The sequence below is a fragment of the Melospiza georgiana genome, chromosome 11 (genome assembly GCF_028018845.1).
Source record: "Melospiza georgiana isolate bMelGeo1 chromosome 11, bMelGeo1.pri, whole genome shotgun sequence".
Lineage (NCBI taxonomy): Eukaryota > Metazoa > Chordata > Aves > Passeriformes > Passerellidae > Melospiza > Melospiza georgiana.
Window position 1 is genome coordinate 16,358,110 of NC_080440.1, and position 27,977 is coordinate 16,386,086.

General features: G+C 47.8%; 1 protein-coding gene across 1 annotated transcript; it reads left to right on the forward strand.

Annotated features, from left to right (window-relative positions):
• HEMK1 (HemK methyltransferase family member 1) lies at nucleotides 1-27,977 on the forward strand. The gene is made up of 11 exons (XM_058032259.1): nucleotides 1-192; nucleotides 2,638-3,064; nucleotides 3,511-3,602; nucleotides 5,801-5,894; nucleotides 17,377-17,526; nucleotides 19,527-19,591; nucleotides 21,276-21,325; nucleotides 22,559-22,664; nucleotides 23,380-23,475; nucleotides 25,203-25,316; nucleotides 25,648-27,977. Exons 2-11 carry the CDS (start codon nucleotides 2,804-2,806, stop codon nucleotides 25,682-25,684), a joined length of 1,065 nt encoding a protein of 354 aa, XP_057888242.1. The 5' UTR covers nucleotides 1-192; nucleotides 2,638-2,803; the 3' UTR covers nucleotides 25,685-27,977.

Sequence of the window (27,977 nt, forward strand, 5' to 3'; positions counted from 1 at the left end):
GGCTTCGTGCGCGGCTGCTCCTTCACGGCCCTGCCTCGGGACGGGAGGCGGCTGCCCACAGTGCCGGCCCCTGCCCCGGCTCCGGTCCCCGTTCCCGAAGCAGCCGGTTGTGCCCCCAGCCCCACTGGGAGCCGGTTGGGCTCCCGCCCCCGAGGGAGCCGGCGGTTCCCCGGCCGCGCCGGGAGCCCTGAGGTGAGGCGTCGCTGTGCGCGCGCTCCCCTCAGAGCAGCCTCGGGCCCACTGTCGCCCCTCAGGCGAAGGGAGCCCCGGCCGTGCTCGTGGTGTTTCATGTGCAGGGAGAGCTGAGAGGCTGGAGAAGGAGCCGCCTGCGCTACCGGCGCTGCTCATAAGGCTCGTTCGCCGCCGCGGGTCGGCAGCTCCTGGCTGGGCTGCCTTCCCCGGTGTGGCCGTGGGGCTGTTCGGTGCCGGCTCAGCCGGACACTGCCAGCAGCTGGAACGGGACTAGGACACTGCGAGCTCCAGCCCTTGCTCGAGCCTGTGAGTGGGGCAGGGCCAAGAGTGCGAGTGGCCGGGCCTTCCCACAGCCGCCTGTGCACGTGTGAGGCTACAGGGAGAGGGAGCCGGGGCTGAAAGGACAAAACCACGGAACTGCAGAGGGGAAAGGGAAATTGCTTCCTCCCTGTGTACTGGACAGGTATTTGTACCAAGAAGTAGCATGCAGAGATTTTACATAAGTAGCTGGTCTCCTTTATTAAGGGAGACAAAACAAGGAGCCACTGGAGAGGATCCAGCAGAGGGCAACAAAGATGAAAGGTCTGAAGTACGTGTCTTATGAGGAGAGACCGCAGGAGCTGAGCCTGTTTAGTCCAGAGAAAAGTGAGGGGGGGATCTCGTTAATATAAGTACTCAAAGGAGTTTGTCAAGAGGGTGATGCTCAGCAACAGGATGAGGAGTACTGGCCATAAAGTAAAACACAAGAAGTTTCACCTCAACATTAGGAAGAGCTTCTTTATGCTGAGGATGGCAGGGCACTGGAATAGGCTGCTCAGGGGGCTCATGCAGTTTCCTTCTCTGGAGATACACTAAACCCACCTGGCCGTGTTTCTGTGTCACCTTCCTTGGTTGGGAAATTGGACTGGATGATCTCCAAAGGTCCCTTCTAACCCCAGCAGTTCTGTTTTTCTGTGCAAATTGTTTCAGCCTCGGCCAATTAAAGTCTTCTCTGCCTCCCTTAGAACGGTAATGGTTGGTAATGTTTTATTCTTTTAGTGTTTCTCTTGTAGCAGTAAATGGAGCCTTGCAGTGGGAAGCTTCCCAAATAGATACTGTAGCTGACAGACCTTACATAAAGGCACATTTTCATGGGGGCTGTTTGTCTGCCTGCTGAATGTAACACAGATGGTAAAAATGGGATCCTTGGGCTCTGAGAGCATCCATCCCTTTGCCAGGAGGGAGCAGGTAAGACAATCTGGAGATCTTCGCTGCAGGGTATTCCTTCTGCTGCTTCCCTGGGCTGTGTTTGATTTTACAGAGGAGGGCAGTGGAGGCCTGACTGTGCCAGGGTTTCCCTGTGCAGCAGGAGCAGGACTGTGGTGCCAGTGCCTGCCAGGCTGGAGCCCAGTTGGTCTCTCCAGCTTTCCCTGCAGCAGCATTCCTAGGGGGCAGCTGCCAGCTGCTCAGTAGTTGTTTGTGTGATGGATTTTGGGAGAAATTGGAGTAGAGGAGGTTGTGGCCTCTCTGAGACAGTGTTGAAAAGCAGCCATCAATAGAGGAATGGCAATGAGTGCTCAGGGAAAGCCATAGTTGCTCCAGGGACCGTGAGTCAGAAAAGAGAGGGGCCCTCATTTCTCATGGATCACAGCAGGAAAATGTGGTTGTTGTTCTGTTTGTCTCGAACAGTTCCAAGTGTGATATGCAGCAGCTGTTTTGTAAGGTTTCATTTCCTTTGTCTCCTGCAGTCATCTTGTTTGTTTTTATTCCCCCTCTGTCTGGCTCTGCCTCTTCTCTCCTTTAGGAGACCGACTTCCCTCTAGCAGGGTTTGCCCCTTCTGACCTTTCCATCTTTCAAGTGTTTCTCTTCCCTCTATTATGTTGTGCTATGTATGTGTTATGTATGTGCTTTTAGCAGTTCAGCTCTGGCTCTGTCCCCCTCGTTTGCCCTCTGGGGATGGTAACAGTGTAAAATACCCTTGATCCATGAAGTCCAGGTCTTCTGTGAGCATCTCTGCCAACCTCTGACTTGTGGCTTATGAAGAGAGAGAGGAATAAAAGAAATCATCTAGGAGAGACTGAAGGTCTTCCTCCAGGGACACCAGGGTGACCTACCTGTGGGGTGGAGAGCCAGGGACTGGAGCTGAAGGTCGGTGTGTCAGTGGCTTTCTGGGACCCAGGGCGGGCAGCAGAGCTGTGCCTGTGTGTGGGCAGCTCACTTCTGCCCTGCCATGGGCACAGACTGGCCTCTGACCTCTGGAGGTGGCAGCTCTGGGAAGAAGCAGGGCTTGGCTGGTTGGCTGGCACAAGAGTCTTTTTTGGGCATAGTCCTTTGTTACCCGTAAGGTGTAATTGGCTTTGTCCTTGTGGGCTGGTATTAGGGCAAGCACTCTGCATTCTGTCAGAGGGGAACCTGTTATTTAGTATCCCAAGGAACTCACACTCTTCTCTTGCCTTGTTTTCTAGCCCAGAAGAGCTGCAAATGCTGTCCTGTGGAGAACCCATGGACTGTGGTCAGCTGGTGCTTAGCCAGTGACCTGTGGTAGCACCAGGTGAATCTCAGCACTGACAGATCAGTAGGTGGCAACGAGGAACAGGTGTGGAAGCCAGAAACTTCAGAAACTTCACCACAATGAGTTGCCTCACCCATCCACTGCTCAGGAAGTTGTTGAGCCTCCCAGCCCAGTGTGTGCCAGGACTGGGGACTCCAAGGAAAGGTGCTGTGCTCAGTCCAAAGCAGTTGTTTCTGAGGCACAGCTGCAGTGCAGGACCTGGGCTCGTGACTGCCACTGATATGGTCAACTATTGGCAGAAGGAGTTCGAGACAAACGGGATCCCTGAAGCACGAGAATCCAGTCAATATATTGTGTCATTTGTCCTGGGAGCAAAAACAGTTAAGTAATAGGAAAAGAGTAAGATCTGTATGTGCTTCTTGCTTCTCCATTTTAATTGAATCTCATGCCTTTTTATCTCATTTAGAGTAAGTAGAACAACTTATCCTCCCTTAGATGGCAGAGGGGGTGAGGGGTAGTGTGTTATTGCCAGTAGAACACTCAGGGATCTCTTTTGCAGACTCTGAAGTGTAACATAAACATCCACCCTCACTTGCCTGATGAAGTGATTCTTAATTTTAATTGTTCTTGTGAACCCCAAAAAGTAGCAGAAGAACAGTAGTAAAGATTTGTTTCCAAATGTGCAGATAAATTCTTCTGTCCAGCTGGTTTCTAGCAGTCCCAGGCAATTGTGTTTGCCAGCATCCTGTGTCACCCTGAGGATGCCCGTGGCAGAGGACCCTCCAGTGGCACAGGTGGGCAGGTTTTAAAGTGACTTTGTCTTCAGTTTCAGAGCCTGGATTCCAAAAGCCTCCACACTCCACTTACAGCACTGCAGCAGGAGCAAATCCAGCAGCTGAGCCACAAGCGGCTCCAGAGGTAGGAGCATCGTCCTGTACCTGTTCCTTTGGAGGGCTTTCCTTCAGCCTACAGCAGCCAGGAGAATGGCAGCAGAGGGAGGCAGCTCACATGTCAGCTGTGCTCTGGTGGTCTCTCATGGTGATTCAAATGAGGGGCACAGCTTATCCACCTGCAAGGTCACTGTCCATTTGGTCAGGCCCCAGCCTGTACTGGTGCATGGAGTTATTCCTCCCCAGTTTATGATTTCATATTGCTCCCTGCTGATTATGAGATTCCTGTCAGCCCATTTCTCCAGAGGTCTCTCTGAAAATTTGCACACCCATCTGGCCTGTTAGCTACTCCTCCCAATTAATTCTGTCACTGCAGGCTTGCCAAGGGGGCTCTGTCCCTTCAGCCAGACCAGTAAGGTGGGATATTTATCCTGGGGTACTCCACTAGAAATCAGCCTTCAGCTGAGGCTTGTGCTGCTGAAATCAGCCTTCCAAGCCTGACTATTCTGTTTCCAGCCCACCTCATTTATCCAGTCTGTACTGCATCAACTTGTACATGAGGATTTGATGGGAGACAGTGTCAGAACCCCAGGGAAGGTCAAGATCTGGTCTTGATACATCAGACTGGTCATTGTGTCATGGGTGACTATCAGCTCACTCAGGAGTGATTTCCCCTTTGTGCATCTGTGCTGATCACTCTCAGTCACCTTCCTGCCCTTGGCATGTTTGGACACAGCCTTGAGGACTCTCTGTTCCTCACTTTCTCCAGTACCAAGGTGAGGCTGACTGACCTGTAGTTCCCAGTTCCAGTGCTTGATGTCAGACTGGGCTGTGGGCAGGGGGCTGCCCTGCTCCCTCAGTGTGGCAGACTGGGCTGTGGGCAGGGAGCTGCCCCGCTCCCTCAGTGTGGCAGACTGGGCTGTGGGCAGGGAGCTCAGGGAGCTGCCCTGCTCCCTGTGACAGACTGGGCTGTGGGCAGGGAGCTGCCCTGCTCCCTCAGTGTGACAGACTGGGCTGTGGGCAGGGAGCTGCCCTGCTCCCTCAGTGTGACAGACTGGGCTCTGGGCAGGGAGCTGCCCTGCTCCCTCAGTGTGACAGACTGGGCTGTGGGCAGGGAGCTGCCCATGTTCCCTCAGTGTGACAGACTGGGCTGTGGGCAGGGAGCTGCCCTGCTCCCTCAGTGTGGCAGACTGGGCTGTGGGCAGGGAGCTGCCCTGCTCCCTCAGTGTGACAGACTGGGCTCTGGGCAGGGAGCTGCCCTGCTCCCTCAGTGTGACAGACTGGGCTGTGGGCAGGGAGCTGCCCATGTTCCCTCAGTGTGACAGACTGGGCTGTGGGCAGGGAGCTGCCCATGTTCCCTCAGTGTGACAGGCTGGGCTGTGGGCAGGGAGCTGCCCTGCTCCCTCAGTGTGGCAGACTGGGCTGCGGGCAGGGAGCTGCCCTGCTCCCTCGGTGTGACAGACTGGGCTGTGGGCAGGGAGCTGCCCATGTTCCCTCAGTGTGACAGGCTGGGCTGTGGGCAGGGAGCTGCCCTGCTCCCTCAGTGTGACAGACTGGGCTCTGGGCAGGGAGCTGCCCTGCTCCCTGAGTGTGACAGACTGGGCTGTGGGCAGGGAGCTGCCCATGTTCCCTCAGTGTGACAGGCTGGGCTGTGGGCAGGGAGCTGCCCTGCTCCCTCAGTGTGACAGACTGGGCTGTGGGCAGGGAGCTGCCCATGTTCCCTCAGTGTGACAGACTGGGCTGTGGGCAGGGAGCTGCCCCGCTCCCTCAGTGTGGCAGACTGGGCTGTGGGCAGGGAGCTGCCCCTCTCCCTCAGTGTGACAGACTGGGCTGTGGGCAGGGAGCTGCCCCTCTCCCTCAGTGTGACAGGCTGGGCTGTGGGCAGGGAGCTGCCCTGCTCCCTCAGTGTGGCAGACTGGGCTGTGGGCAGGGAGCTGCCCTGCTCCCTCAGTGTGGCAGACTGGGCTGTGGGCAGGGAGCTGCCCTGCTCCCTCAGTGTGGCAGACTGGGCTGTGGGCAGGGAGCTGCCCTGCTCCCTCAGTGTGGCAGACTGGGCTGTGGGCAGGGAGCTGCCCTGCTCCCTCAGTGTGCACATGCACGTTGCTGATGCAGTTGCTGGCCCTGGGCAGGGCTGTGGTGAGCAGGGAGGAAAGCAGGGTGCCATGGGAGCGCCTCCGCTCACCCAGCGCAACCCCTGAGCGCTAACGCTCCCCTTTCCCACTGCAGGATGCCAGTGCAGTACGTGCTTGGAGAGTGGGACTTCCAGGAGCTGACCCTGCAGATGAGACCCCCAGTGTTTATTCCACGGCCTGAAACAGAGGTATGGATGTGGGGAACGTGGTGGGGGCGGGCTTGGATGTGTGAGGTACATGGCACGATACAATCAGGGCGTTGCTCTGAAGGCATCCTGTGTGCTGTGAGGCTGCAGTGCCGAGGAAATCACATCACTCCACTTCTTTTAGAATGGGGGTGGTTCAAAGCTTGTGATCTGGAGCTGATGCTAGTAACCTTTGCCTCCTGCCTCAGAGGAAGGGATGCTGCAAGCTGATGTATCTCCTAATTACACAGAAATCAATTGCAATTGATGGAAGGATGTGGCTTTGCTTTCCTTAGTTCTGCTATAGTAAGGACTCCTGAGAAGTTCAAAACATCTATTGCTATATCCCAGTGGCTTAGAGTGTACAGGAATCTAAACATGGTCCAGAGGTTGCCAGCAGAACCCTGCAATAGCAGGAAAACAGTAATGCAATCCAGAGAGCCTGAGTGTCCATGTGCTGGCTGGCAGGAAGTGGCAGCTACCCTCTGTCTCATGGCTCCATGGTGGTTTCTGGACAAATACAGGAAACTGAAAGGTAAGTTCTGAGCTGGGCTGGAACTAAATGTGACTGTCAGTCATAAGAATGCAAAGGAGAGCCATACATGACCAAGTTAAAACTCCTGTGTTCCCCAGCATTCCTACTGCTATGGAAGAGCTTAAGATCTACGTGGTGACACTTGTCCTGACAGTAGCCTAGATTCACTTTCAGCACATGGGCCATCCTAGCAAGGAAATCTTTTTGTTCACTAGTCCTCAGGAAGCTTAGGATTTACAAGGTGAGTTTTTGTTTGGTTTTATTTTGGATTGGTTTAGGGTTTTTTTTACCTTCTGAGAATTTGTTTTCCTTTGGAGCCTGTGTTAACTTCTGGAGATGAAGTGGAGATGAGTCCCAGAAACTTAAACCTGTTTGAGTCTAGTAGTCCTTTTTTCAGTTATTTGCCTGTTGTAATCTGCAAAAGTTAAACAGAAATTTAAGGACAAAGACAACCTGTGCTTCTGTTGTGCCCTTTTAAGAAAAGGGTTCTATTGAAATCCATGAGGAGGTTCCAGAGCATTTAGTGGGAATCAGCACAGCTACAGCATAGACATCCTCTCAAATCACAGAGAGGAAGAATATTTAGAACCAGAGTCTTGGTTTGGTGTGGGACATGAGCAGCACCTCATGGAGAATCTTCTGGGCCCTGAATCATAGTGCTGACACTTGTGTCCAGAGAAGCTGGGAGCTCTCTGCCTGGATGGGGTTGATCATTCTGTAGTGATTGAGTTTGGAGATGGAACTCCAAGGAATAATTTTGCCAGTTGGAGCCAGCAATGGTCGCCTTTGTTATTGTCAACAGTATTTCTGCTCTGGATGATCCAAGAGAGTATTTCCAACCTCCAAATCCCAATTAGTTCATGGATGCAAAGGGAGCATTGAAATCAGGGAAAACTTACATGTTCTGCAAGTCAAAATATCTTCTGGTGAGACTTCCTCTGGAGTTGTGCTCTGGTTCTTCACCCCATGCAGTGCCAGGCTCAAAACAAAGATCTATTGTGTGGGGTGGAAGCTGGGCTGGCCAATGCTTGAGAATGTTGTTAATTGAGCCCAGATGCCTGATTTTTGTAAAAGCATCTCTGCTGGCCCAAACTGGAGTGCAGTGCTGTGTTTGAAACCACTGAACATACCCTGGTGCAAAAATGGACTGTAAACAGCTTAACCCAGACTTGTCTCTGGCAAAACTTTATTTGTTGTGTCACTTAACTTACTATGAAGGCACATTTTTAGCACATTTATTGCAGAAGACCAGAAGTTCATGATAATGATTCAGGAGTGGAACTCTGTGGGCAGTGGAGAGTTTGCTTGTGATGTGCTGGGGAGGTTCCTGTGACAGGAGAGCCATGGGGACAAAATCCAGCTATTGAGCAGCACCTGGCAGGACATGGCTATAGACTGGTGCTGCTTCCAGGAGCTGTGTCCTGTGTGTAACCTGTGCACAAAGTGGTGTCCAGATCCTTTCCTTCTGCTGGAAGAAAGGCTGGTAATTTCTGACTTTGTGTGATGGGTTTGGGTTGGGCTTTGTCTATGTTTTGTTTCATCAGAGTAATTTTTTTCAGCCTTCACTGGACTTGAAAACTGCAGTGCAAGTACCTGCTTTCAGAAGTGTTAAAGTTCTTTGCATCTGTTGCTTACCTTTTGTTTAGAATTTGTCTGCAGTGTTATTAAAAGTAGCAGTGCTGAAACTTTTCACCAGATAATTTCTGTTCTTTAGGAAGCAGTTAATTGTTATCCCAGGTTCAAGTTTATCTGTGGCTGCACACACAAGCCACTTGTCTTGTTTCTGGCTGAGAAAAATGTGACTCCCTAAACTGACTCAGTGCAGATACACAGGCAGCTTCAAAATTTTCTTCCTAATTTTCTGTTTGTAGCTTCTGCAGGTGCTCCTGTGTGTTGGTTTGAGTCTGAGGAGAAGGGAAGCCATGTTTATGACACACATGTTCTCTGGTTGCAACAGCAGGGTTATGACTCTTGCTCCAGGGCCTTGGTAGTGGCATGAAATTAAACACAGCATGACCCAAACCACGAGCATTGTTTCAGGCCTGGGGACAGAGACACACGCAGAGAGAGAAGCTCCCTTGTCTGCCTCAGTCTGTCCTGTGTGAAATTTGCCCCCATGTGATCTGTTTGGTTCTCTCTGGTAGCTGAGCCCTCTCCTGTTCTCCCCCTGCGCGAATGTTTGTGCAGCACTTGTGGCTTTGTTCTGCTGCTCCATGGGAATCTGGCTGGAAGGGGACAGGCAGCCAGAAGCAGGGAAAGAGCAGGTCCTAGTCAGGCTCTGGGAGGAAAGCTTTGGACTGGCTGCTGAGAGTGCTGAGTGGGTTTGGGAGGCCCTTTGGAACTCAGCATCCTCCCACCTTTCCTCCCATGGCACCAGAGCCAGGCTCCTGCACTGGGGAAGTTTGAACCAAAGTTATGGGGTGTGCACAATGAGTTGTCTTTGTTAGGTGATTATTGTAATGTCAAGGCATCCCTCTCTCAACACTGCTCCCTCACTAGTAATGGAGAAGAAAGACCTTTTCCCAAGGTCAATACGAAGCAAGTATTTTTTTTGAACTTCTAAAATTTTAGAAGTTGAAAATTTTGCTTTTTTGCAAGAAGTTCAAGTTCTTGCTTTGGGAGAAACAGGACAAAGAGGAGGAGTATTGAACCAGCCGTGGATCTGTCATTCCTTTCTTGCGCGGGTGACTGCAGGCTCTCTGGTCCGGCTTTGGCTCGGTCAGGCCGCCTCAGGGAGGGGTGTGGGATGCGCGGCACGCCCGCCTCGTACCCCCAGAGGGCGCTCCAGGCTCACGCTCTGCGAGTTCCTGATTGTTCCATTTCCCAGCCGTTATCCCGGGGTTTCTCATGGTTCTGAACAGGCTTAATAGCTCAGTGGGGAAAAAATGGCCATCGTTTGTGCTTTGCAGCTATTGATAGCTCCTATAGCAGATGGCGGGAACGAAATGCCAAGAGAAAAGGTGGGTGGGGAAGGGTCCCTTCTTCTCTTGACAGTCAGCAGTTAAGGAGTGTTCTTAGCCAAAGCTGGATTTGGGGCCATCCTGCTTCGTGATTGCTAATGGATCTGTCCCCCACTGATTGTTTAATCCTCTTTAGAGTCTGTCTGTGTCTCACCTCCCTGGCATCATGTGACAGCAAATCTTGTGTTGTAGGTGGGAAAAGTATATTCTTTGCTTCGGTGCTGCCTGGTTGTTTAAGCATACAGGAAAAACTTTCATTTTTACTGTATAACACTTAAATAATTCACTACAGCATTTGTAGTTTTTAGTTATGTCTCTGTCTGTTCTTTTTCCACCTGTGATTTTTAAGCTCTTTTGTTTGTTTCCCAAAATAAGTTGTTTCTTTTCTATAATTACATGCTTGAAGGCTGAAGTCAATGCTGTTTACTTGCACCTGCCTGTGGAATGGCATTCATTGTGTGGGGTGTTCTGTGAAAACACTTTAGTAAAAGATTGGCTCAGAGAAACCTTTAATGAAGTTTAACTTCTAGATAAACATAATCATTGAACTTTCAAGAAGGTCCAGCACACAGAGAAGGGAGAGTTTTCTTTTCCTGACCTGTATATGCAAATAAACAGATTGCAAGGTGGGTCCTTTCTCTCTCCAGTGTTTTATGTCAAAGCAGTGACACATTTTCTGTTCCAATCAGTGCTGAAAGGAAGCCTTTGATTCAGAAATGTCCTTTCATTTCTGTAATTTCTTTACCACAGATGGATACTTCTTGGAAAGGTCTGAAGGTCACACTGTCTAGTGAGTACAGCCATTAATCAAAAGTCAGAAGATTGGCTTTTTTCATAGTTTTGCCTCTGAGCAGTTGTCTCTTCCAGGGAAAGCTGCATCCCCTTTCTGTGTAATGGGCTTCCCAGTCTGGGAGGTGAAAAGGGTAATAGTGCCCTGTCTTGACATAGCTTAAGGCCCTTTCTTGAGAGATGTGTAGACTTGTATAAGGCATATTAAACACAAATACAGTAGAGCATTATTTAATAAATCAAAAATTATCTGCTATCTGTCAAAATAGACCTGTAAGCAAATGTGATAAAGATGGAGCATTGCTGTTGTGGCCTCACAGATCAGATTTTGCCCATATGATAGACAATACTTCATCTGTGTGTTGGAGGAGAAAAATATTTTCTGCAGGTGGGCTGTGGCACAGAGGCTGGGGAATGGAGGTCACAAAGGGAGCAGAGCAATTGGAATTGCCCTTTGAGCTAGGCACAAGGATCATGTAAAGCAGCCTGTGCCTTGTGGCTGAGGCACTTGTGCTGCCAGAAGGGCTTGGAGAAAGATTTGGGATTGCCAGTGTCTCAGGGATATGGGCTGACCAGGAGCACCCACTTTTTGCTGCCCAGTGGGTGCTGGGATCCTTGCATGTGGGACAGGGGAATGCCACGTGCACGTAGCAGCATCAAATAATGAGTATTGCAGTAGTGGAATAGCTGCACAGCTATTATGTCCAGTTATGTTACTGGCTGCTTGAGGAAGAAGTGGAAAATTAGATTTGGAGAAAAAACACTGTGTGGATTAATAGGTTGAAAAAGTCTGCCTTGTTGTTGAAGAGTGTGTAGCTCATCAGAGACAAGCTTAGGGGTAAATTATCTGGCACAGACAGCAGGAATTTGAAAACTGAAGTCTCTCTGGTTCACAGACAAGTGTATAATAAGCACTATAAATGCAGGGCAGAAGAAAAGGTGCACATCTCAGCAGAGAGTGTAATTAAATGCTGAAACAGCATAGCAAGAGTCTATTGCTGGCCACTTGAAAATCAGGACAGAATGTTTTCCCCGGACAGATTTCTTCTTGTTCAAAAGGAAATGATGGAAGAAACAGGGTTGTTCCTGGCTGACTGGCCAAGATGAACTGTGGTGGTAGTTTCTGCTGGCTTCCTATGAAGAAAACAAGACTCTGCTAGTGCAGAGAATTTCTTCCAAGCTGGTGATTTTCAGGACAGACAAAAAATGGAAATTTAAAGCTAAAATTTGTTCTGAAGACAAGGAAAGCAGCAGCTGTTCTTTTAAGTCATGCACAAGCCTGTCCCCCAGGTTAACTTATATAGACTTTTCTAATGCCTTCTCACAGAGCTCCCTGTTATTAATGCCTGTATTTTTGGGGGGGTTTAATCTCCCTATTGTGATAGAAAGAGCCTCCTGTTTCCATGCATTTCCAGTGAGTCCTGTAGCTCATCAGCAGTGAAAGCAGGAAGTAGGACTAAAACTGGAGAAAAACAAGCTTTAAAATGGCTGTGACAGATGGGACTTGAGCAGATTCCCTCAGGAGGGGGAGAAAAATCCTTTTCCTCCCCCAAGCTCTTTTCAAACATCCAAGTAACTAGAGCTAGAGATTAGCAAGCTAGACTTGTGCTTCTGTCCAGATGCTGTGTCTGGCAGTGGTCAGTACCTGTATCTGCAGAGAAAGCAAAGGAAACCTCCTTTGATCTGGAGAGGTGTGCCTGGCTAGAGCTCAGTGCTGGACACCTGAGGTATGGGCAGTACACAGCAACTTGGATCCACTCTTGCCCCCAGGCATGGCTAAATTTAGATGTGACAGCTGTGGTGATTTCTCTTGGGCACGAGCACAGATGGGTTGCTGCCTGTTGGTAGAGTCATTCCTGGGTGCTGTCACAGCCTCTGCTCCAGCAGATGAAGCAGCACGTGGCATGTGCCCTGACATCAGGAGCAGCTGCTGTGTGACCAAAGCCAAACCCCTTCCTCAGTACTGGGTGTGCTTTGACATGCTTGTGTGTCATTGCCAATGCCTAAGGCCACCCTTTCTCTCAGCATCAGTGGCTCCTCTGGAGTTACTCAGGTGCTTTGATTCCCATCCATTTATAGTGGGACTTCCATGGGTTTGATCCCCACATGGGCCATTCTTTTCAGAGCTGGACTCCGTGATCCTCGTGGGTCCCTTCCAGCTCAGAATATTCTGTGATTTTTCTCTTTCCTGCTATAGTGCCAGGCAGAAGAGCCCAGGACAAAAGCCCTGCCTGCCATGAAGCAGTGGGCTGGTTTGATGGCTTGGTTTTGGAAGTGAGACTGGCAGGGATTTTCTAGGGCCATTGCCATGGAGTTGGATTTCCAGCTTGGCTTCCTGGTGTTTGTCATGTGCTGATTGGGAGCCAACTGGGCAAACAAGATGGGAGAGGTGATTGGGTTAATATCAGATCAGGTTCTATGGAAAGTCCTGGATTCTGAGAATAGAAGTTTCTGGAAAGCACACAGATAAGTGAAACATTCCCAGGAAGTGAGAGAGAACAGAGAGAAGGTTATCAGGGTTTTTCTGAGTTTTTTTTTGCTTTCCTTCTTCAGCTTAGTGACCTGGGAATTTAGAGTCTCCTGCCACCCTGGCTCTTACCCCTGGAACTTTGTCTTCCCTGCTTTCCCCTGGGGCACGGAAAAAGGGTGTTTGTTGGGAATGCAGTAGCAGTTTGTGACTTCCACCCTTGCCTTTCCTGTTCCTCACTTCCTCTTGTTTTATTTAGTTAGTTTGTCCTTTTTGATGGCAAAAACATCTGATGGGCCCTTCCCAGGTGCTGGGCTGGAGTAGAGGATCCCCTCAGCTCTGTCCCTGTGCTCGGCTCTGCAGCCAGCCTTGAGCCCAGGAGCCTCTGCTGCCTCCTCCTGACTGTCTCAGGGCTGGAACCCAGCTGAGCCTGTGCTGGTTCTGCCTGGGCTGCAGCTGTGCAGCCTCTGTGCTTTGGGTGCTGGCAGCCCCTGGCCTCTCACTGCTTTGTGCAGCTGCAGTTCCAAGAAATGCAGTGACCCAGAGCCCTGGCCACGGGGCAGAGGTGACACCAAGAGCCTGTGAGAGCAAAGGGGGTGCTGGGGGCCTTGGGGAACCACACTTGTGGGTGGAAGGGTGAGGCAGAGGCTCAGGGGAAGCTGGAGGTGTTCACAAAGTGTTGCATTTGTTGCACTCAAAGAGAAGGTGGGTGGTGGAACCCAAATAAAGGACAGTGTGAACTTAGGGTGAATCTGGCAGTGAAGCAAGATTTCATAGAACCACAAGGTGAGAACAGCATTTGAGTGGTTTGGCTAAGGGACAAAAACTTGAGAGCCTCTTGAGTGCTGGAAGTTAGGTAGCATGAGAAGCAAATATTTGTGTCCCCTGTACATGTAAGCACAGGGTAATCACAGAATGACAGAACAATTGGGGTTGGAAGGAACCTCTGCAGATCATCCAGTCCAGTCCCCCTGCCAAGGCAGGGTCACCTGCTGCAGGTGACACAGGAATGTGTCCAGGTGGGGTTGGAACATCTCCAAAGGGGAGACTTTGTGCCTTCCCTGTGCAGCTGTTCCAGTGCTCTGTCACCATCAATGTAAAGAAGTTTTTCCTCATGTTGAGCTGAAACTTCTTGTGTTTTAGTTTATGGCCATACATAAGATTTGCTTCAAGGAAAAACTTCAAGGGGCTACTGAATCCACTTTTCCATGTGACTTCTGTCTCTTTCTCCTGGCTGTTTCAACACCTGCTCACCTGTGTATGGAATGAAATGTGCAGGTGTCACCAGCTCTATCATGAGGCTGCCCAAACCATGTAGGGGACCTTCTTTCCCTTTCACCTTGCTGCCATTGCTTGCAAAAGCAGGCAGAGGATTTTAGGTTCTTTCTGGTTCTGTCTGTTTGCCATTCAGTCCCTTCACTCCTTCCAAAACTGACTTTTGCTGCAGGAAGGAGCTTCTTGCAAAGACTAGAGGAGAAAAATTCTTCAAAATGTTCATTTCCCCATTCTGACACAATTATGACACTGATACCCACGTGTCTGATACCACGCTCCAGGATGAAAGTAGTTCTGCAGTACCTGTAGTACTGGTTAACAGAATTTTTTTTGTTGTAGGTTGGGTTGTAACTGACAATAATGACTCACACTGTAAGCAATAATTTGAAAGTTAATAACTCCACAATTGAGAGTTCATTCTATCCAGTGATTAGCATGCTGTGAGCAAATATGGAATTGGGTCACAAAGTGTTTTTGTTTATTTCCCACTGGAATTTCTGTAACTTCATATCTCAGCCTTCAAAGCTGGTGATGAAACTGATGGTTAAAATGGTTTTTTGGTAATGTTGGCATTGCATTAGCAGGTGTTTGTGCTCTGAATCTGTTCAGTCTGAGAAGACATGGGGTATCCTACTCAGTCAAGATCCCAGCCTTTGGCCAGCTGCAGTTGTCCCAGTCCCAGTTTCTCTGTGCCACTCCCAGGCCCCTCTTTTTAGCACCATCAGCCTCTTTGTTGCTTTTCCCTCACTGTGGTTCCAGTAGGATTCTTGTGCAAAGGCTGGGAATGTCTGACTTGTCTATTTTGTAGTCTTTGTATGAACACTGTAATACTCAGCCAGAAATACTTCATCTCCCAAGATGAGACTTGAAAGGAGCTCTGCTGTGTTCTGCAAAGTGCTGTAATTTATCAATTTCCAGTGGTGATATTTTGGAGGTGATGGTGTGATTGGAGAAGTTCAGATTTTGGCTGGGTCATTTGCTAGAAGGTGAAAAATACTAAGAAGGATCTGATAAATATGGTTTCAAAGCAATTTTTGATAATTTAATCATTCCTGAAACCTAGTGGCAATGGGAGTGGGATGACTGGACATACTCTGTGTCATGATTGCTGGATTTTCCTGATTGCCAGTTAGAATACATCTTTGCTAGTCAATCAGGTTGAAAATAATTATTCAGCCTTTTATTGTAGTGAGGTACTAATGTCTGGAAAATTATGCCATTCCTTTAGGTTGTCCCATTATTTTTTATGTCTTATACTTTTGCACTATTATGGTAAATGTGTATTATGAGAAAACCAGCCTTTGCCTCAGTAAGAATTGAAAAGAAATAATCAAGACAATGAGGTAAGGCAGTCAGAAAGCAGGACTCAAAGCCTAAGTGATATCAATGTCCCATTTTATTTGTATTTTATGTGGTAAAACCTGAAATCAGTCATGTTTAAATGGGAGCTTTGGCAAGCACACTAAAATGCTTTCACTGTGGAATGTGTAGAGTAGGCATTCCATTCAAACCCATCAAGCTTGAAATTACTAATGAGAAACCTTAAGGAAGTTAATAAATGGTTAGAATAATCCTAGTGTATGGAAGTCATATTTGGACATTTGTAATCAGTAACTTGTGCTACTCTGGGAACAGATGGTTCTGAGTTAGTGTGGAGATTTCCAGGAAATGTTTGTAAGTGTCCAGAAATGGCTGGTATTTAAAGAGGTGATTTAATAGCCAAGCCGAATTTTTTGTGTGCCTTTTCTTCTGTGGTCTTGGAATCCTCAGCACCCCACCTGCTCTGCCAAGGAAGCTGTGGCTGCAGTCTCTGGCTGTCTGCAGTGCCTGAGTCTTTTCAGGCTGATTCATCTGGAGCTGTTTGAATGGCCAAAGCCTCTTCTCACAGAAGTGGGGAGCTCAGGTGTTTATTTTTCCCTTTTGCTGTCTGAGTCCTGTAATAGTTTCCTCTAGGCTGGGAGCCTGTGAGACTGTTTTCATCCATAATTGTCTAGGGAAGGAATCCCAGAGCAGCAGTGAGGAATTTGGGATTTTGGAGGCTCTTGGAAAAACTCCCATATGAGGGCAATGCCAGTAATGACATGGTGACCAGGGCAGGGCATGTGGCTCCTCATCCCTGGCTGAGTATATTTAGATATCAGTCCCCAAACTTGCCTGCTCCAGGGATGGTTCAACAAAGCTCATCTACCTGAATGCTTCTTTTTTGTACCTGTTTGCATCTCCCTTCCCACTTACTGCACATGTGGAGTGGCCTGTCCTGAAGGATGTGTGAATCTCTTCAGAGGTACTGCAGCTTTGCACAAGGCATCTCTTTTTCTGCACCCCAGTGAGGATGAGAGATCCAAGGAGAGGCTTCTGCCCTTATGCACAAGGTTAGGGCAGAATCAATCAGACTCCTGACAAAAGCCATTGTAAACTAACAGAGAAGCTGACCTGCCTGCCAGGACTTGTTCCTTTTAAACATTCCAGCCTATGCCAGTTATTTTTTGTAAATGTTGTTAAACTTTCTGGATTTACAGGAGAGATCCAAGAGCAGCCCTCTCAAGTAGAGATCCTAGGGAACACCTAGGGCAGAAGGCCTGTGTGTGCTGTTGTGCCCTGGAAGCACAAGGATGGCAGGGAGCTGAGGGCACTGCTGAGCTGTTGATGCACTCAGAGTGTTCATAAGGTTTCCATCTTACAGTTTTCTCCAGTGAATAACAAAGGAAGTTCGTGCTGCAGTCAGAGGGAGGCACATGTGTGTTTTCTCTTTTATCTCATTTTCACAAACCTTAGAAATCTTTGAGACCTCTCCTGCTGTATTGGATTTTATATAACATGGCAAAGGGATTTAAAAAAGAAAAGATTGACGTGAGGGAGGAGGCAGACATGGCAGAACTGCATACAGATCCAGGAGCATGGATAAAAATCTTTTCCATGTGACTTTATAGCAACAAAATGTAGTAGGACTCCACTCCAATCTGAAATCCATGCAGGGAGCTGCTCATTGGATCATTTAGTAACTCATTGCCTTGACTTTTCATCTGCAGGTTGGATTGGTTCAGATGCTATCAGGAGCTGTGCAACTGCCTCCTGGTCACCTACTGTACTGAGACTGTGTAGAAATCTTGAGTTTTGAAGCTTACAATTTCTGAAAGCCAAAATCTTGGAGTAAATGGTGTTGCAGAAGATAATGTGCTCCAGCTGTCTGGTTATTGTTTTTCCCAACAGTGCTAGAAGATTTCAGAGGATCTGTGGGAGATTGTATCCTGAGGATTTGGTCACTAATCAAAGCACTCTTGAGGCAGATGGAGCTGAAGTGACTTCTGGCATGTCAGTTCCATTACTACCATCTGTTTTTAAAATTAGCAACAAAAATACATTGGGTACAGAGTCAAGAAATTTAAACTTCAGTCTTCAGATCACAAAGGTGTGAGTCAAAACAGCTCCCTTAGTAATTTTGTTTGTTTGTTTTCTTAGGACCTTGTCTCTTTAGTTGTGGAGGAAGAATTTCAGAAATGTGAGAATTCAGCCCTCTGTTTCCCAGTTCCTGTTCCTCATCCTGTGATCCTGGAAATTGGCTGTGGCTCTGGAGCAATTGCTCTGAGTCTGCTCTGTAAACTGCCACAGGTGAGCTCCCTTCAGTGCTCCTGGTGCAATAGATGCCTGTGTTAGAGGACAATCCCACTCTGCTGATCTTCACTGCGATGTCACAAACTTCTCTGAAGGCACCTTGGCAGCTCACAAGGTCTCTGACAGGCCCTGTAAGTTCCTGCTAGGTAGAGGAGGGATATTTGGGAATTTCTCCCTGTCCCCATCTGTCTGCAGGAATAGCAAAGGCATAATCAGAATGAAATAAGTGAAGTGCTCATTCTTGAGCTGCTGCAGCTCACTAATAATCACCTTACCTTGAAGCATGGTGGGTGTTGGTTTAAGATACTAACCTGGACTGAGACATTCTATTTGTTGAATTTATGGGGCAGTCATCTCTAAAAACCACCTTGCTGTGAATCAGAAGATCTGGTCTCTAGGAAACTGAAGACTAAATGATATAGGAAAGGGATTTACCATAGCAGTGTCAGTACTTGGGATCAAAAAGACAAGCAAATCTCACTGCCACAACTGCCAAACCACATGTTTTTGTAGTTTTCTGTTCCCTAGTAACAACCCAAGAGTCAAAAAAGCAGGAGGGGACTGAGATCTGGGTGCCCAAAGCCCTTCTTGCCCTGATTCTTGTGGTGTGTAACAGGTTTATGGAGATACTCTTGGTCAGGAAAATGAGAAAGGAATCCAAGATCTCATTGCCTGTGGTCAAGGGAAAAATATTCCCCTCTCCTGAGAACTGCAGACCAGGCAGTTCCTTCTCTAGAATGAGAATTGCTGTGGCCAGCCCCTCCTCTTGTAGAAGTATAAGCCCTGCTGTGTAAGAATTAGAGGTTGATGCCTCTAATGGAAGGGGTGTTCCTCCTCCCAGTGACCTGAGAAGGTTAATATTTGAGCTTCATGACTTCAGAGTATAATTGCTCTGATTTCCTGAGCTGGGAGAAGAGCTTCATGCTCTTTTCCTTGCTTGTTAATTTAAAGAGCTGTGTCAGTCTGTCTCTGTAATTCTTCATGACAGTCCTTTCCCAGCCCAAACTGCTGTACCCAGGGAAATAAGGAGCCTTGACTGATGAGAATTAGTGGTAGCCACACTGACAGCTAAGTGGAGTTACACTCTGGGTAATCTCCTTAGTGTTTGAGGCAGAATTTGGCACTAAGGTACTGAGAAAACAGCAGCAGTTTTTCATTTATGGTCTCAGCTGTGCCCTTCACCTTAAGGGTGAGCTTCATGTGTGTGGGTGCTGGCCTGGGACCATGAAATTAATCCCCTTAAGAGTGATGGCAAATCACTCCATCATCTCCAAATGCCAAGCAGGTTCTTCAAGCATGTGTCCTCTGTGTAAATCCTACCAACATCTGTGCTTAAAAAAAACATCAAGCACAGCAAAAGCAAGGTAGGCCTTTGTCTGTGGTTTTCCCAAGGTGGAATTGAAGGTCAAACAAATCTCTCTTGGTGGAGCCTTGTCTCTTACCATTATGCTGGAGAACTTTTAAATGCCTGACACACTGTCAAGGACATGCAGTCAATACAGGCAGTGAATCTGTTTAAGGACTGCAGTTGAATAACTGGGTAAAAGGTGTCTGCATAACAGATGGAAAATGCCAGAACCTGTGTCCAAGTGGTTGTGTTAGTGTCAGGAGGGATCCTGTCTGTGCTAGGAAGGATAAATCCACCAACATGACCTTCCAGCAGTCTGTGCCTTGCCCAGACTGGCCAGAGTGCTGAGTCTCACCCTGCCAGGAGCAGTGGGAGGTCAGTGAGGTGAGTCACTGTGGCTCTGTTGTTGTCTGTTCTGGTGGGCTGCTGGCTGTGCTGCAGAGAGCTCCAGTCACCTTAGTGCTTCACACACATCACTGTGATCCCAGCTATGCCCTGCATGCATTCCTCAGGAGCTGTTCCTGTCAGGAGCCAAGAGTGAGCAGTCTCTCGGCAGTTTTGATCTTGCATGTTTGGCAGAGCATGTCTGCTCAGGAATCTTGATGTTATAACACCTGCTTGGTGGATTTGTTGTTTTTTTCTGTTCCAGAGCAGAGTCATAGCCATGGACAAAGAGGAGGCTGCTGTGGATCTCATCAGGGAGAATGCACATAGGTACAAGAACACATATTACTCATTTTTTTCATAATTGTTGCTTGAGAAAGACCAGCAGTTGTCAATACTTGTACATGTGTTTCATGTTTATCACCACTGGAAACCAGAGACTGTTTAATTGTTGAGCTCTCAAAGTGTATAACAATTTAGGAAAAAAGAAAGCTTGTGTTTACCAGAGTGCATTTCTTTGGCTTGTGAACATGCTTTGCAAAGACAGCAGCCTAAATAAAGCAGTGGTACTCACGTGCTGTTTGTCAAGGGTTTTCAGAGTGGTTTTTGGTAGCTATTCTCACCCCTGTCGTGCACTCAGGAAGCTCAGGACTGAAGTAGGAATGTTTATGTCACTTAGGAGGTTAAGGACAAGTATATCCTGAGCCTTTCTCTCTCTGGCTCCCTCAATCATTATTGTTGTGCTTGTTTCTGTCCTTGCTCCTCCAGAAATGCTTGCACAGTCAAGTAGCACTTTTCCTCTGATGTGCTGCCTGGTGTCCCTCAGCATCCTCCCTGCAGTCCTGGTTTGGTGGGAATGGTGCTGCTGGATCCCATGCAGTTCAGGCACCTGTGCTGTGGCAGGATGGATGTTCAGAGCTGCTGGCTCACACACCTTGTGCTGAAGTCAGAGAGATGTCTGTCAGGTTGTCCTTGTCCTTCCTAGAGCTCCACTTCCTCAGCTGGTTCTTCTGTCATGTTGTTCTGGATGTCACTAGCACAGGGACCCCCAGAGCTGGAATCCCACTATGCTTCTGAGTCTCTGTAGTCTTTGTCAAATGAGCTGCAGATTGCATTTACATCCTCAGTAACTGCTGGGCCCTAGGCCCCTACCACAAACACCTCTTTTCCAAGCTGCTGCCAGCATTGGGGGGGCTACTTCTGGTGCTGGCTGCACTGGGCTGCATTTCTTCATTTCTTGCAAGTCTCAGCTTGTGTGTGAGTCTGAAGAGCTGAGTAAGAACAAGCCCTTCCCAAACTGGTACCTCACTGTTACCCTTTGCCTCCTAGCCCAGTTACAGAGAATGGGGAGCAGAGGTTTCTTCCTAATGTCTCAGTGTCAAACCAAATTCTGTTGCAATTTTTCATAGATATAATAAAAGCTGGCCAGATCTTTGTCTCCTTGATCAACTGTAACTCTGGCCTCTGGGGAAAATTGTCTTGCTTATTAACATTTCTTCTTGGCTCAAGAGTGGATGAGGGAGTATAAATGCCATGTCAGAGAGCTAAATATTTCTCCATGGATATTTTCGTTGTGTCTTTGTGATCTTGTCCCTGGCATGGTGCCCTGTAGCTCTTGGGAGAGAAGCTAGCAGGATAAGCTGTGTTACTGCTTGACTGAACCCAGCTTAGATCCTGCCTGCTTTTCAAAGCTCCCTTATCCTAGCTGTGCTCTCTGGATGCTCAGCTGAGTCGTACTGGATCACTCCCAGTGCCAGATCCATCTGGGCACATGGCACACAGTGCAGGAATCCCTCCCTTTCCTGAGGGAAAGGGAGTAGAACTTGGGTGTGAGGCCACTGTGGTGGGAGGAGAGAATATGCTGGGAGGATCTTGGCAGTTGTGAATGTATGTGTATCAGATAAGAGGTGCAATATTTAATAATCTGTTTGTAGAATGTATTGCTCATGAACACAGATACACCTCCTAATCTTTCTTCTTTCTGTTGTTGCATCTTGCATCTGGAATTTTACAGGTTGCAACTCCAAGAAAGGATTCACATCATCCACCAAGATGTTTCACACAGTAACTCTTTTCACTCTTATAATCCCCTTTGTCTTCTTCCCTTTTTGTCTTTGATGGGTGGAGGGAGGCATGAGAGGCAGCCAAAGAATCATTCTGGGATGCAGGCAGCAGAAGAGTGTTGAAGTTAATAGAGAAAAAGGTCAATAAGAAGTGAGCCAGTGAAGCTTTTCCCTGCAGAGATTTCCAGGGCAGATGATCAGCTGACAGAAGTCCCTAATTTTATCAGAAAGTGAATTGTTCCTGGTTTAGGTGTCCCAAGGTTGTATCTGAGCTGGGAGTCCAGGTGCTCTTTACTGTTGCTGGGGAGAGGCAAATATATAAAGAGTGTAATTTCTTCCATGCTGACATGGAGGCTTTAGATAAACATCTGCATGTCTGTCTCTCCATTGATGGTAGAGGGAGCCCATCTATTTAGCTTAGATTGAATGCCCCACCATATTCACCTGAAATTAGGCTAGTTGAACCAGGAAAGGATGCTTTTCTTCCCCAGAGCCAGCTGAAACCAGTTAAAACTAGCACTTGGTGGGGCCTGTCCAGTTAGGTGGATAGTGCTTGGCTGTTTGTCAGCAGCTGTGGAGGCAGGAGCTGCAGCACTGTGGGCTCATTAGCACACCTTTCTGACACTCTGCTGCCTCTTAGAGCTGAAAGCCCTGTGCCAAGAGGCTGCCCAAGGACAGTGCCACACTCACATGGTTCCATCAGCTCTGATTCAGGGCTGGCCTGTGTCAGACAGAGCAGGAGTGTAGGGAGCTGCTCCTGGTCTGCATGAGAGCAGCCCATTGCTGTTTTTGCTGAGGGGCCCTGGCTCTGCAGCTCGTTGGAGGTCCTGCTGCAGCTCTGTAAGAGGAGGGATGTTCACCTGGACAGCCAGTCTAAGCTCCCACTTAGGCCTTTGTGGGCTCTCTGAGTTCTGGTTGCTGCTTTAGATCCCAGTGGGCACAGAGTCCCAGGGCATCAAGCTCCTGTGCTTTTTAATATGTTTTGTTAAACAGGCTCTTGATATGAAAAAATGGTACTTCATCTGTGCTTTCCTTTGAATCACTCTTGCACTCCTGAGACAGGGAGCAAGGCACACCATTGCAGAAAGAAATAGGATAAAATTTTATGATCACAAAGCAGAGTCGAACACATTTCCATGTGCCTGGAGACAGTTTCCTGGGGAGGATCTTTACACTGAGCTTATAGGGAAGATACTGTGGTTGAGAGCTGCTTGTGATTCTTTTTCTTTCCTAGGTTCTGCCAAACAGCTGTTGCTGTGGGGCCCCATAGATGTCATAGTCAGTAACCCCCCATATGTTTTCCATGAAGACATGGCTTCCTTGGATGCAGAAATCCTCTGGTAATCAAACAAAGAGATTTTTCCTCTTCTGTTCCTTGAAGCAAGGTTTTCTGTCTGCTTCCTATACTACACACAGTTGCACACAAAACATGCAAATGTAATATACACATGCAAAATAGATGTGTTTATTTGGGATATAATAACACAGGCTTGCTTTGATAGTGCTTACATGCCTGAAGCAACATGGAAGATTTCTTAAAATAGAAGAAGTACACAGTTTGAAATTAGCAAGTTCCCAATCCAAAACTGATTGTCATGCATGTGAGAAGAAAGTCCTGTCCCCACCTCTGTACAAGATATGCACCAGAGCAGGTTCTGGCAGCTGAGCTTTCTGCATCCCAGCTGGCTCTGCTGGGCCAGCCACAGCCTGAGCTGCTGTTTGGCATGGATCAATCAAGCCTTTGCTGCACAACACCCTTGCTCTCTGGCCAGCTTAGAGAGAACAGACCTATGTGTTGGATCCCAGCTACAGTTGGCTCCTAACTTTCAGAAATACTGCAGGGGATGTTTTCTCCTTGTGCTGAATGTGGGGTTTCTCAGCTCAGTGGTAGCTGCTTCTCCCTCTCTATGTTTCCCACTGAAGTGAGTGAGTGCCATCCCCTGCTTTGGGGGGCTGGAGTTCAGGTGTGGCAGGTGCACCTTTCTTTGAGGGGGTGATGCATTCTCAAGGGCCACAGGAATTGCTGTTAAATGTCTTTTTCTTCCCACACTCCAGCTATGAGGACCTTGATGCCCTGGATGGGGGAGATGATGGCATGAGAGTCATCAAAACAATTCTGGCTTTGGCTCCTTCTCTTCTCAAGGTTTCTGGGTAAGCACTATCATATTTTGAATTTCATGTCTTTTATCCATCCATTCTGTAAATTCTGTACTTCCTGTATGAAAACAAAACAGAGGGAAATTAGTTGCCAATTGTCCCCTCATTGCCCCAGTTAGTAATAGTTTTTAAAATGTCATGTGTGCAAGCAAAATTAGCTTGAAATTGGTGTTAGCCTTTCCTTGGCTGTTGGTGGCATTTCCTGGTCATTAGTGAAGGGAGAATCTTTGAAGGTGAAAGCAGCAACAAAAAGAACATGGAAGAGAGCAGCCAAGAAAGAGAGTGCAGAAAGCAGGGCAGCTTTCTAAAATGAGTAACTGATGGAAGGAGAAGCAATGGACATCTCTTTGAGGGTGGATGTAGATCCCCACTTCCCTCCCACCCTTTCATTAGGGGAAATTTCTTTGTTGTACCAGTATAGAATGCTGAATATCCCAGGAAAATGAAGATCAGTCAGGGATAGTTTCTTAAATGTTAAATGTCTCCATGATTAATATTCAAGACTGATTGTTCCTGTTCTCTATCACGTGGGATCCATTTTGAAGATCACCATGCTGATACCCAAAAGTCTGGGTGTAGTGTTCATGTGCCAGGGCATTCACACATCCCATTGAATATTCCTGACATTTGGCCACCATAAGAGAGGTCATTGAAAATCTGCTCTTTTGAGAAGAAGAATGGGAATATTGAGAGGCATAGTGCATGCAGAATTCATTCCTCATGCTTTGCATGACCACAAGAGAAGAAGATGCTCCTCAGAATTTCCCAGCATTAGAGACTGGTCCTGTGGGGTTGTTTCTTAAGACTATTTCTTTTCCTTCTCTTTTTCTTGTTTAATAAGGTCAAGCCCTCATTGAGGAGTGGAAGTTTTTTAAGGCCAGAAATGAGATCCACACCCAGCTTGTATTTAGCCTGGTGAATTTGTAGGGAGTATTCAGTGTGGGATGTTTTTAAGTGTTCTCAGGAGAGCATTTGATGGGGTTTGGCTTGTGTCCTTAGCCTGCTTAAAGTGTCTCTTGCTGTGTCCCAGGCCATAACCAGCTCCATCACTCCCTGTGCCTGTGAGCTGGGGTGGATCTGCTTTGTCACAGGAGGGAACATGGGGAATGAGCCAGTGTCATAAAGTCTGGCAGAAATGGAAATTGCCCTGCAGTGCCCAGGCCTGGTACTGGTGCCCTAACTGAGGTTACTTGGTCAGTTCTATGTAGGCCTAAATGCTGGTGTTGTTTTCATAACTGATTTATGGAGACATTTACTGTGGAAGAATGTGTGTTCTGACGTGTACTTCATGTCTCTTGCTGCTCATACACAGAGGGACTTCAGGCTGCCAGGCCAGTGCTCAGTGCTCCTGCAGCATAAAAAAATGCTGCCTTTAAATCTTTGGGGGTTTCAGAAGCAGATGGCTGGTGGAATCTCTGGGTGAGCTTCAGAAGGGCTCATTCATTACATCTTGATACAAGACTTGAACTCCTCACACACAGTACCATGAGAATTCCCCCCAGGATCAACACTTTCTCCCCTGAAGGAGGCAGCTGGGATCTGCATCTTATGTGGACAGCTATGATCTATCTGGTTTGGGGTTGCTGGACTGCACTGTGTTTACTGACCTTTTCATTTCCTGCACTGGTCAGAGTCACACAGAAAGAAAGATCTTAATTTTCATGAGTTTAGCAACCTAAATGGGCATCTCTCCAATTCTGCTCCCAAATGTGCCTTTTCAGGAGTGTGTTTCTGGAAGTAGATCCCAGGCATCCAGATATGGTGGAGCACTGGCTACAGGCACACCCAGAATTACTGCTCACCCTCCGTGCCATTCACAAGGACTTTTGTGGCAAGTAAGTATCATTTTGCCTTTGCATTTTTGGAGGTTTTGTGTCCTTTGAAGAATATGTCCCTGCACCTTTATGTATTGAGTGAACCCAGAGCAGCTTCACAGCTGAAGGCAGTCTTTGACAAAATAGGGGCTGCCTGGTTGTATCTCAGCTTTCTGATATTCTGAAACAGCCTGGTTTGAGTCAGAAATTCTGACCCAGGTGAGCATTTCTGATGGGGTGATTGGCTCTGGTGGGGTTATTGCCATTGGAAAATTACTGCTCTTATAGGATGGAGGTAGAGGCACATTGTCCCTAGTGAGACTTAAAGTTCTGGTCTTTCTTCTTTCCACAGGCCTAGGTTTCTGCACATCCAGAAACAAAGCAGCTGACAACTGTCAGACATAACTCTCCTTGCAGGATGCTTTTTGCTCTTGAGCCCAGCTGAGCAGCTGGTTGAAAACTCCTCCTGCCTTGTGAAAGGAATCTCCATTCCCTGGAGCGTTGGACTTTTCATGCAGTGACAGACCCCTCATATCCTGACACAGACCTCATCCAGAGATGCAGAAGTTCAGTTGAGCATGTGGAAGTGTTCCACCTCCCTCAGGGAACTGCATGAAACTTTTTAGTCTGCTCTGCTAAAGTGACTCAATCATCTCAGGACTTAAGATAGAAGGGTTCACAGCTCCAGATTAAAAATACAACTTCTCAACGTGCCAAATCACCCATTTGGCCTAGAAAGAATTTAATTATATTTTTTTAAATTGGCCTTGAGATACATTTATATAAAATGTGACCAGATGGGGTGATAAGCTCAAATCCTGGCTTATACTGGCACATGGATTTGCAGGTATAACAGGACATAACTGTTGTGCACATTTCAGATGCAGTTCTGTTCCAGGATCCTGATGCTCCATAGCAAAGCAGACTTTGTGTCCCACTCCTGCTGAGTGATTGTCTCTGAAGGATCTTACAGCACCTGAATTTACAGCCTTTGACATTTGGTGGATGCTGCCAGAAATGGTCAACACATTATGATAAAGACAGTGCTTCAGAGCAGGGTCCTTAAAAGAATTTCACTGCAGCTATTCAGAGATGCTGGCAAGCCTGAATAAACATCTGGCACCCACACATTGCTCTGATAGTAATAGAAATGCCTAAATTCCACATGAGGCATTTAATTGCAACACTTTAAAGAGAAGGCCAGAGTCACTACTCCACTTTTGCAGATGGAGAGTTGAAAAACAGGAGGTGAAATGACCTGCAGAAAGTTTGACAAGCTGAGTTTGGAGTAGGACCCAGTCTCTTGACAGGCGTGGGAGTAGCTGAGGTCTGTCTCTCTGGGAAGGATGACTCAGCCTAGGCCTGCCTGAAACAGCTCTGAGAGAAGTCCCTAAAGTGGACAGTCAACATCATGTCAGTGTCAATAATGGCAGGGTGAAATTCAAGCTGCTGCTTGCTGCTGCTGTTTGCAGTGGTGCAGGTTCCCTTCTGGAGCACAGCTAGCCAGGGAAGGAAGGAAAGAAGCCAAGGAAAGGGTCTGCTCTGCCAGGCCTGATGGAAGCAGTTGCTGGGCCAGTGGAGGTGAGCACTCAGGAGGGGTGGGAGCATCCAGCCAGGGCCCTGCTGTGTGTGCCAGGGAGGAGCTCCCAGGCTCTGTCCAGGCTGGCCTGGGGCTGCACAGCCAGGAGTGTCAGGCAGGACATGCAGCAGCAAGCTGAGTCTGTTGGAAGGCTGCAGCAGGGTCACAGGATGCTACATGAGCCCTGATACATCTGTTCCCTTTCCCCTCTGCCTCTCCCACACTCTCACTCCTCAGATGAGTTTTCTCCATCCCCTTCACTGCTGAACATCAGCCCTGCTTTCCCACAGACACCTGAGCTCTCTCTGATGAACCAGCACTTGGGTCCCAGCTGGAACCTTCCCCTACTCACAGCTCTGTTCACAGACTTGCCTTTCACCCATTGTACATCTCAAATTAATTTATCCACTCCAGTAGTTTACCATGCTCTGTACACTCTTGACTTGAATTTTTGAGTCTTCTCTGGCCTGCCCTGGGTAAACAAAGTAGAAGAAATCTAGGGAAGGAGAGAACAAAAATAGGTCAGTTAAAGTGCACTTGAGCAAAGGTTTGAAAATACCACTTCAGTACAGCTCATTTCTGGCCTCCCAGAGCCATGAGTACAATGTACAGTCAAAGGGTATTTTGTGTGGTTGTGGCCTTTTCCCTAATAGTAATTTAGGGGTATTCAGTTTGTCAGATTTTGTTTAAAAATTAAATTTAAAGAAATGAGTTCTTAGATTTCTTCTGGGTGTTAGCAGTGTTTGTGTATGAAACAGAACATTCTGCACAGCCTGCTTCTGCAGGAAGCCTTAAAAGCTGGGAAGTCCATGGGCTGATAGGGGTGTTAAACAGCATCATGCTGCATTCTTCAGAGGGTGGGCTGGTTCCCTGCAGCAGACAGGTGTTAGGTGGCTCTACAAGAGTGCCAGTGGCTGGGCTGCAGAAGGCAGTGTGCTTTTTGTTGGAAGCACCAGTGAATCCCTTGTCCGAGCCCTGAGCAGGACAAATCCCCTGCAAGACAGACTATTGGTCTAATCCAATAGGATCAGTGTTAAATTCCTATTCTTACTACTAAAACACTTGCATTTCTATGTATTTGCATTGCATACTGATTATATATC

Coding starts and splice junctions, on each gene's coding strand:
- HEMK1 (XM_058032259.1), top strand. CDS start 2,804: ATGAGTTGCCTCACCCATCCACTGCTCAGGAAGTTGTTGAGCCTCCCA. Junction 3,065..3,510: donor TTGTCCTGGGAGCAAAAACA/GTTAAGTAATAG, acceptor CTTTGTCTTCAG/TTTCAGAGCCTGGATTCCAA. Junction 5,895..17,376: donor TTCCACGGCCTGAAACAGAG/GTATGGATGTGG, acceptor TTGTTTTCTTAG/GACCTTGTCTCTTTAGTTGT.